General features: G+C 40.8%; 1 protein-coding gene across 1 annotated transcript; it reads left to right on the top strand.

Moving 5' to 3' along the window:
• Positions 1–723: 723 nt before the first annotated feature.
• On the top strand, positions 724–7,024 carry mettl14 (methyltransferase 14, N6-adenosine-methyltransferase non-catalytic subunit). The gene is made up of 11 exons (XM_029431641.1): positions 724–1,034; positions 1,538–1,626; positions 2,014–2,101; positions 2,485–2,562; positions 2,732–2,819; positions 2,932–3,022; positions 3,218–3,359; positions 4,163–4,255; positions 5,395–5,511; positions 5,644–5,854; positions 6,006–7,024. Exons 1-11 carry the CDS (start codon positions 969–971, stop codon positions 6,305–6,307), a joined length of 1,365 nt encoding a protein of 454 aa, XP_029287501.1. The 5' UTR covers positions 724–968; the 3' UTR covers positions 6,308–7,024.
• The last annotated feature ends 4,037 nt before the right edge of the window (positions 7,025–11,061 follow it).

The raw sequence follows: 11,061 nt of genomic DNA, 5'->3' as shown, positions 1-11,061 counted from the left end.
AATGTAGCCTAATAATCAGGATGCTCTAAATTGTAGGTAAGCAATGTTTAATCCCTAGTATCCCAAAACGTTGATAAATAGTATGTTGTTGAAACGACATGACTATGAACAAAATGTTGTGTTTTTACACAAAAACTAGCTTTGGTCTACATGCTTTAAGACTTATGATGCTCATTGTCGTTTTAAGCAATGTCCTACACTATATCCAATCTGTTTTATTGGCCTAGGCTTTATTGATCGATAATTGAGTAGGTTTACTGTAAACTCTCATTAAAAAGGAAAATCTTAACAGGATCTTCCTTTTGGGGACGTATCAGTGAAGCACAACAGCTGAGATGCTGCAGTTTGGCGCAGAGTGGTAGTGGGTGGCATTATTGTAAATGTATACTCTTTCCCTGTGCTCCCTCTGCGCGTGTGGTGATGACAGGCAGAAGACTGTGGTGGACTACATAGTGCCTCTAGTGTCTACAACATATTATTCTCCGATTGGAAGAGGATTTTGTAAACGTCAAACAAAAGCGTCCTATTTCGTGACATCATCACGCCGCGTCCATTCGAAGAAAAAAAGTGTTCACTCTTAATTTCGACCAGCGTACGCCGACCTGTAGCCCAGATTGGCGGAGTCAGCTCTCAATAAACCGCTCTGTTGACTGGTTGACCACATTGACCCACTCAAACCTGGATGCCAAGACTATTGAGGATATAAAAAGTGCATAAGTGACCTGAGTGACTTTTAACAGCTTATTTTAGTGGCTAACTCCATCTACGCCAAGGCGCTAAATCGTACATGAGCGTCCCGGTGACCATAACAAGTACATCTATTGTGATTTCTTTTTAGCGGCTACTACACATTGGCCGATTGTTGGCGACCATTATACCTAACAAATCACATTTATATGAACATCTTTTCATGTAACAACGACAAAGAGTACTAGATAGTTCATTAGAAAGCATTACTACTGAAGAAAATGAACAGTCGACTGCAAGAGATCCGCGAGCGACAAAAACTTAGGCGGGAGCTTTTAGCTCAACAGGCAAGTGGACATTGAGCCTCTTGTTGTTGTTAGCATGTAACGTTAGCTAATCTTACAAGTTAACCAGTTAGCTAATTTAAGATACAACGTTATCTGATGACCATCTGTAGAGCTGCTAGATAACAACATGTTGCATGGAAAACGCCTGTTCTACTGTGTGGTGAACAATGAGAGAGTTATGTCGCACAAATACATCCATGGTGGTAGAAAACATAGCTGATACACGCCTAACTTTTGCATTGGTCGCCCTCGAGTGGAGTCCAGGCGCAAATAACATCACTGCAACGTCAACATGTTGAAGACATTTGAGCCAGACTTCAGAATGTTATTTAAAAGATGTAATATACGATAGACGTTTATCTCAAGACAAGTAGTTGAAGCTGTAGTTACAGCAGTACAACACTGAACGAGAAAACGTTGAGTACAACAATGCATTATGTAATAAAGGAGATCATACCAGAATGTGACTTTACACTGACTTTCTCATTCTTGTCTAACCATAGCTGGGAGCTGAAAGCGCAGACAGTATCGGAGCTGTCCTAAATAGTAAAGATGAATTAAAGGAGATTGAGGAAACAAGAGAAACATGCAGGTAAGATAAAAACGGAAAGAAGAAAGAAGGGGTGCAGTTGAAAGCTTAACAGTTATAAAATGTAACACGCTACATGTACAAATGCAAAGACTTAACGGAGTGAATAACACAACACCGGCTTGTAATATAGAGTAGCTGCCAGTTCCAAGTCTTTTGAGTTTTTTGTGCCATTTAGTCCTTGTATTTGTGCACATAATGAGCATATTACATTTACTCACTTTTCTACATTCAACAGCTCCCCTCCTCTCTTCTTAAACATATTTGTGTAAACATGTGTCCCTCTTGTTTGCAAGCTTTGTCTTGTCATCGTCAATACTAGAATGTTGATTTTGTGCTTTAATGAGACACAGAATCTGAGAATGCATTTTGGATGTTTGTGTTTTGTAGGGCTTCATTTGACAGTTCAGCCGCACCTTCCAAAAGGAAGGCACAGACGGAGGGAGAGGACACAGAAGAAGATGTGGAAGAGCAAAAGGTGAGCATTATGAATCTACATGGGTTAAAGAAGCCTCCACACTTTCATATGTAATGATAATAAACATTTTCGAAACAAATGTTAGTTATTTACAGTGTAAATTATTATATGTAATATATATTTTTGATACAATCCAAATACATAAATAAAATGTAACCATAGTGTGAAATATGTGGTTCCCCTATGGATGACTTTAGGGTGAGTGAGACATGTGGGCAGAATAATTTGGTTGACTGTCCCTGCATTTGTGTTATTATGGGTAGTAGTAACTTTATCAAGATTGTGATTTCTTTACGACGTGTATTCATCTACCAACCTCGCATGCAGATAAAGGTTCTGTTCACAGACACAAATATGAACCTCATTGTGCTTTTGTGTGTTAGGATGAAGTTGAGGTGCAGCAGCCAGATGACAGCAACCCATATGAAGAAGTGTACAAGGACTCAAGTACTTTCCTTAAGGTTGGAAAACATACACACATATTAAAATGCTTGAATACACATTTGATGCATGGAATTGGAAAAACTTAATCCAGCTATTTATATGTATGTTGTCTCTGTTTGTACAGATGTATTTTTCTTATTACCCTTTGCTCATGTTATTTATCTTTTTTCATTCATTTATTTTCAGGGTACTCAGAGTTTGAACCCTCATAATGACTACTGTCAGCACTTTGTCGACACAGGGCACAGGCCGCAGAACTTCATTAGAGATGTTGGTGAGTGTGTGTGCTTGTGTGTGTGTGTGTGTGTGTGTGTGTGTGTGTGTTTGATTCATGTACATGTGTGTGCTTGTGTGTGGTTCTTACCTCGTTGTCCTCTTGCGTTCAGGCTTGGCTGACCGATTTGAAGAATACCCAAAGCTTCGAGAGCTGATTCGACTGAAGGACGAGCTCATCTCCACCACCAACACGCCTCCCATGTATGTAAACTGATGATGTGAATTATAATGAGTAATTATTTACCTGAATGCAAGTGTGATTACACCCAGAGAAAATAAGTTGAGTTATTTAGTGTGTGTGTGTGTGTGTGTGTGTGTGTGTGTGTGTGTGTGTGTGTGTGTGTGTGTGTGTGTGTGTGTGTGTGTGTGTGTGTGTGTGTGTGTGTGTGTGTTTAGGTACCTCCAGGCTGATCCGGAGCACTTTGACCTGCAGGATTTGAAGTGCAAGTTTGATGTAATTCTGCTTGAGCCTCCCTTGGAGGAATACTACAGAGAATCAGGCATCAGCAACACTGAACGTTTCTGGACCTGGGATGATGTATGTATACATGTTAGACTGATTTGCATTTAGTATGTGAATAAATATCAAAAATTGTTATGATTTTGATGACTGGAAAACAGAAATGTAGGTATGTAATAGTATTAAATGCAATGTGGTGTGGGAGTCAGTATGACTGGTGTATGAGAGTGCATCAATGCACTTTTAAAAAAGGACAACTCAAAGTGAACAAAGTCTGGTGAGTGATGAAGAGATCGGAACACCGGCATCTGGGCAGGCGGGCTTAAATAACTTTCGTATAAACAGGTTTTCCCTCTTACAGTGATGCTACCTGAGCTCCACCCAGCTAAGAATCTGCAACACACCACAGGACCAAATCAAAGGCTGCTCGGACCGTCACAATATATTTAGGGGTAACAGACCAGGTTCCCATTGGAGGATATCTCACATTATTCAGCAGACATTTTCTTGACCAACACCAAAGTTTTAATTTAGATCGTTATATTATTCTTTTAAGTGGTCACAAAATTAAGTGGTTAAGAGCTTGGAAGCAGAGGCCTGTGCAAGACTTTGCTTTGGAGTGCGGACAAATAAGAGTATGCTGACCCACTGCCAGTAGGGGGCAACAAGGATCCAGAATGTCCCTGTCAATGCAGATGCAAAGACCCACTTGGGATGGCTCAATCGCCTGTCCTGTTCTCTCATGACAGGTCTGCGAAGGGACTTGGCCTGAAGGAAAGGCAGCATTAAAGTGATTTGTGAATGGTATATCTGCTAGATGGAAGATTATGGCGTTGTGTTCCCTCACCTCTCTCTCCCTTCTCTGCCCTCTGCTATTGTAGATCATGAAACTGGAAATTGAGGAGATATCAGCTCTACGTTCCTTTGTCTTTCTCTGGTGTGGCTCTGGTGAAGGCCTGGACTTGGGCAGAATGGTAACATGATCTCTCATTCAGTCAAAAGCACACGTTAAATTTACAGGCAAACTCTTGTTCCGTGTCCAATATATACGTATATCTCATAAGTTATTTTTAACACTGCATGTCATTCAGGAACTCTCTGGTTCGGTGTCTCTGACAACTAACAAATGTCTGTTTACACAAATCCAGCAATCTGTCAGACAGAATTATTTACTTTGCTGTATGGTTGTCGTTGGTGTGACGTATGTCTTCTTTGTGCTTGTTAATAACACATGGTATGTTGAAACAGCACTCTCTCTTTTTTTCAACAACTTTATTATTCACATGAAGAATGTGGACAGGGTGTTCCCCCATTGTCCTGTCTGTCCTTTCTAGAGAAAGAAATGTGTGACTTCAAGCTGCTATATCAATTGTGTTCTAATACAAAAAGTTGTTCTGAATGTTTTGAATGTTTTGCAACAGGCCAAACAGGAAATTAAACCAAAAGCATAAAAGCTGTTGCGCAGATTACACAGAAACGTCATTATTGCTTTTAGTACCACAGAGTAAAGAGGCGTTCCATTAGCATTTCCACTTCCCATCATTCACCTGCCTTCAGTCCTTGGTGTTCCGTAACAGCATACATCATATGGAGGCCGCTTAGGCAGCAGAGGGAAAGAGCAGGGGATAAAAATCGAGCCCTTTATACTTTCTGCCCAAACTATCACGGATCGACCTTCCGGTTTTAGGCTCAGCGCTATACAGCGTTTGCAATACCTGCAGAGTCATTTCAATGAAGCGATTGCGTCTTCTGCGGATAATTGCAATACGTTGACGTTTTTAGACATTACTGCCATCCCGCCATGGATGTATTTTCAGACAAATGAAACAGCACTTAAGAAGGTGGAGGGAAGTCAGTGAGGCCAGGTTGAACAACTACTGAAACACAGCTTTTCAGCAGTTCAGAAATCCGTTTTTTGTTTGAAACACTGGATATTGTAATGAAATGTACATTATTTATGACTTGCTACATGCTGTGCCATACAGTATGTGGGTAGGGGAAGCCATACTGTGCATGCATTGTGTTAATGACTTATTAATAGTGTCAATATTAACAGCCCTAATTACTTGTAGTATACAGTGCGTCATAAAACCTACCCTTATTGTCATTTCAGTGTTTGAGGAAATGGGGCTTCAGACGGTGTGAGGATATCTGTTGGATCAAGACCAATAAGAATAACCCAGGCAAGACCAAGGCACTGGACCCAAAGGCAGTATTCCAGAGGACCAAGGTACAGCAGAAATGTGGAATATATGTTCACGTTAATGTAACATAATCTAGTAAGACTTGTCTACGCGTGATGAATTTCAAGTTAGACCAGTTTTAATTGCATGTCATGATGTACACAATGTATTCCCTCCAGGAACACTGCCTAATGGGAATCAAAGGAACAGTGCGTAGGAGTACTGACGGTGACTTCATCCATGCTAACGTTGACATTGACTTGATCATCACCGAGGAGCCTGAGATGGGAAATGTAGAGAAGCCTGTGGAGATCTTCCACATAATTGAGCATTTCTGTTTGGGCCGCAGGAGGCTGCATCTGTTTGGACGAGACTCAACCATCAGGCCAGGTGAGATCGACAAGCTTGTCCCTTGGAAATGATAGGTGATGGCTGCATGTTGTATGTTTGCTTTAGGGTTTCTAGTGTCTTGTCTTCCTCTGTAGCTCTGCTTGTTTCTCAATACCCTTGTGGTCGCTGTTTTGTTTTCTTCTCTTTTTAGGCTGGCTGACCGTGGGTCCTACTTTGACAAACAGTAACTTTAACCCAGAGACCTACGCCTCGCATTTTGTCAATGCCCACCTCTCTGGCTGCACTGAGGATATAGAGAGGCTGCGACCTAAATCTCCCCCTGCTAAGCTGAAGTCGGACCGTGGTGGCGGAGCACCCAGAGGGGGACGTGGTGGGCCAAATTCAGGAAGAGGCGGAGACAGAGGCCGTGAAAGAAACCGACCAAATTTCCGTGGGGACAGGGGAGGGTTCAGGGGCAGGGGAGGGCCACATAGGGGCTTTCCACCTCGCTAGAGCAAAGAGCTCATGTCAACCAGACTGAAGGTAGTAATCCCCATCTGCGTAGAGTGCTGCACGGATCACGTATTTTTATAGGCCAACACCGGAAGTTAGCGTCACACTGGTTCCCTTGACGAAGCCAAAGGGATTTGTCCGTTGGATTTTGTATTGCTGCAGAAAATAAGCTCTGTGGCAAACAAATGTGTTTTGTTCAGCAAGATAACTTTCACAAATCAACACCACTTTTTGAAGCATAAAGGCAATCGCCAGAAGTAAAAAGATAACGTTTGGCTATAACTAAACCACGATCACATGACTTCATGTCGCTACATCTTCGCTTAATGTGGACTTGTGTTCGGCGTGGTGACGTTTAGTAGTCTTATTTAGCCATTTGTTAGCAACCGCCTTTTTAAAGACAATTAAAAGCTTCAAATTTCACCAGTGGGGTACATACTGTGTATTATGGAGTAGAACAAAAACAAATTGTTAACCCCAGACCTTATTTCAGGCATCCAACCAAAAACCCATCGACTTTGAAACAAGGGAACTGGAGGTGCAGAGATGCTGACTCATTTCCAGAGTTTTAGGACTCATTCCTGCAGCACTGCAGCTGAGAAGTTGGCGAATGTGATCAATCTTTTTGAATTTCTTTGTGTTTTTTTTATATTTTTCATGAATATACTTAATATTGAATGGGTATTGTCTGAATAAACTCTCTTTTCACATTTTGTATTTGTGGGATGATTTTTGTGTTAGGTTTAGAATATCAGCTAGATAAAACATAGAACACAAAGAGACGTAGGCCCATCGCTAAAACCATCATCAGCCCTCTGTAGTTGAATGGAAATCGAATCACCAGTTAGGTCATAGTGAGTATTTAACAGTTTGGTGGTCTGAGAAATAAGTCATTCAGTCTGTTAGCCTTGTGAATTCTGAATCTCTAGGAGTTCAAATTCACCATACATAGGATTAGAAATTAGAAATTGCTCTTACGGAAAATACGAGGCGTATCAGGCAGTTTTTACAACAATGATTATTACAGTTATGGAAGTTATGACTATACTACAGTTTGTTAAGAGAGAGTGATTGACAGTCACAAGCAAGTGGAACATAAAACTATCGTACAGATAAAAGAGCAGCACGTGTCTTCCTCCATATTGCTGTCATTTTCAAACAGACAAAACATTTGTTTTCTAGGTGATGTTACTCTTGTAACGATACACATTTTGTGTTGTCATTTTTAAATAATAGTGGATTTTAATGGCTTGCGATATACTGTAAATAAGACAACTAATCAAACACTGATCATCAGGGTTCTCTTATACTAGTGCTGGGGGGTCGCAAGGCCTGGTTTTTAGGGTTTGTGGCAGTGGGGTGTGGTTAGGGCGCCGGCTACTGGGGGGAGACGGGAGTGTCCCAGCTGGAGACCACACACCTGAACGGAATCAGGTAATTAGTCACATTATAAAAGCATGGTGATGGCCTGGTTCTGTTCTTCTTGCGTCAACGTGGAGCTGACGGCAATACCACACTGAACACGCCCGAGCGCTGGAGATCTCGGAAGCTAAGCAGAGTTGGCCCGTACCTAGCCAGAGAGGACACTGCTACTTCCATACTTTCTCTTTAATTTTCTTTAACATAATTTTCTGTCAAATGTTGTATCTGTACCATGTTGTTTATCCTGTACACACGACATCTATTGCACGTCTGTCCATCCTGGGAGAGGGATCCCTCCTCAGTTGCTCTCCCTGAGGTTTCTTCCATTTTCCCCCTTTAATTATGGGGTTTCTTTTAGGAAGTTTTTCCTTGTGCGATGCGAGGGTCTAAGGACAGAGGGTGTCTTGATTTGATTTGACTGTGGAGTGCCTGAAAAGGCTGAACGTCAATCGTAAATAAAACTGTTGTCTGAACCTCATCCCTCCTCTCTGTGCGGTCACAGGGGTGTAAAACATCTTAGTTTTTTTAATCTCACAGGACAAAGACAGTGAACACACGCTGCTATATTCACAGAGCCTTCCCTCTCTGCTCAACATCCTCATCCCTCATTAGTAAGCAGAAAAAACAACCAAAGAGCTAAAGAACACTGGCCAAGCGTTAGAGAGAAGAAAACACTGTGATTATCAAAAGAAAAGAAGCATAGTATGTATGATTGTTAAAATAAAACAATACAGACAAAGACTTGTATCAAAGGTTTCTTAAAATAACAGAAAAACTAGGAAATCATTTGCTAAACATTCATCCAAATCGTGTTTTTGTTAACATTTAGCTCAAAGTACCACTGTGCATAAATACAGCCTCACAGAGCCCCTAGCATGGCTGCATGATCTTAGTCTTGTTCAGTTTTTGTGTGAAGCATTTTGTTTTTTATATCTTAAATTCTTGAGAATATACACAGTTGTATTTATATGTTTTAAGCATTGTTGCAACAAGTAACAGTTGTTTTGTGCAATACATTGAGCTGCAATCCATTGCTACTAGTGTTATTGTATGTAATTACTGTGTTGTGTTATTACAGGTGTTAGTATGCCAACAACTGAACTAAAAACTCGTCCTACTACGCCTCTTGCTGGAACTACTGCTCCACATGCTACAGCTGCCTCTACTGCGTATCCAAATCCAACAGCTATTCCAACTGCTGCTGTTACTAATGTCCCTGATGCTCCAGTTGCTGCTACCAATGCAACAGCTGTTTCAGCTACTGCAGTTGCTCCTGCTGCTAAACCTGCTCCCAGTACAACAGCTGCTTCCACTGATGCTACACCTACTGAAACCACCTTCATCCAGTGAGGGAACCTTGGCTCTTCATATTCATCAGATCTCTCCAACTCTTCCTCTACACAACAAGATACTTTGTGTACGACAGTGGTCTCAGAGGTCAAATAGAGCAAAAAGAAACATTCCTATAACTGATGTTAAAAGCTGTAAAGCAGACCAAAAACACAGTAAATATATTATCAACTCGCTTCACCTGTCATGAAAATACAACAAAATAAGCAGTTACGGCTACTAAGATACTATCAACACATTTAGAGTGTGTGACAGTGATTGCTTCCACATCCACGTAAACCTTTATTTCTCTTAGCTAATGCCTTCTCTGTGTGTAGCAGACCATTGAAAGATTGTGTATTTAATTTAATTATTCATTTTAATCATATGCTAGATACAATTTGACATTATTTGTCTTTATTTGACTAAAATTAAACATATAAGCTTATTCTCTTATGTTTATTGCTTTTGTCAAACATTTTGTCAAACATCTGTGTACAGTTGATGTGTGCTAAATGAATAATTGTTTTCATTGTGGTGCAACAATTAAAACATTTTTAAAACCATACTGTGCGGACAGCGAAAATGAATTCTGATCAAATACAAAATTAATATATTTTTATCACTGCTGTTACTAAATTGCTAACGTGGAGTCTTGTCGCACTATTACTGCTTTTAACTCTTATTACATTTCACTAACAGTTTTAGTTTAACAAAGTTTGTCAGCAGGTCTATTCATCAACCTTCCGTTGCTAAATTGTCAACATGTTCACGTAACACAACGTTTTTGACACTTGACTATTTTTGCTGGGATATTGACTAATGACTAATTACTCTTGTCTTCAAAGATAAGTCCTCAGTTCCAAGCAGTGCTACTGCACAACTCGGCAGTGAATTTAGCAGCAACTCCACATCTCTTAACATTGTATCAGGCAGCGGTTGTTCAGATCATTCTATAGATAGTGTGCAAACACGTGACAAAACTGTGTGACGTATGCGTGCGACGCCATATTGGATGATATACAAATCAACAATGGCGTCTAAAGCGAACAACAACAGCAATACAACTCCGACTTCTTCAAAGTATTGTGACTCTCTGGAGTCCTCTGCAAAGGCAAGATTCAGAGGAAAAAGTCCAAATTTGCGGCCGTGACCCGTACACGCTAAAGCCGTCGGATTATATTGAGGATTTAGATTCATTACCGCCGATTGAATATCCGGATATTGTGAACTACCTTGTGCTACAAACGTCGTGGGCAACCAATGCACAAATGAAGGCATACAAGAGCTTAGATGCTTATAATGTCTTTGTTTCTGGCTTGGTTGGTAGTCTTCTTACCAAACCAGTGAAAGATAACAGGGTGCTCGTCCATGCCCGTGTAAATCACTCTCAAAGAGCTCGAGATACACCGCTCAAGCCGTGGTTTGTGAGTGAGAAGAGCGGCGATGTTATCCTCGCACACTGTGATTGTATGGCTGGAGTAAGCGAAGCATATTCTCACATTGGTGCTTTGCTTTTCGTAAGTGAAGTAGGCTCAAGAATAAGCCAAACAAAAACATGCACAGAAGAAAAAAGCAAATGGCTGCCATCACATGTAAAGAAAGTGCCTTATTTACCACTCAGCGATATGGAGAAGTAAGGTCTTACAGTGTTCGGGTATATCATAAGCACAAATGTTTAACGTAAACATTGAAAACATAGCTTTAGCATGAGCTCTTACCAGATATGAAGTGGACTCCACACACACGGGTGAATTGTGCTTTTTCTTCTGTTAAATCCTCACGAGTTATGTTGCTAAACCAGTTTACGGCGTTCGGTGGACAGCAATTCATCCCTCTTTTGTGGATCGTTGTTTTTGATGATTGTAGGAAATCTAAAGAACCGTTTCTCTGGGTCACGAGTAGCGTTATGACCACAATTATACACTGCGCACACGATTGGCATTTTCTTTCAATCTTAGACGTTTAAATACAAAGAAAATTACGAAGCGTTGCAGCAACTC

This window comes from Cottoperca gobio, chromosome 1, assembly GCF_900634415.1.
Source record: "Cottoperca gobio chromosome 1, fCotGob3.1, whole genome shotgun sequence".
Classification (NCBI taxonomy): Eukaryota; Metazoa; Chordata; class Actinopteri; order Perciformes; family Bovichtidae; genus Cottoperca; species Cottoperca gobio.
Note: the sequence above shows the minus strand (reverse complement) of the source record. Positions and strands in the feature narration are given on the sequence as shown.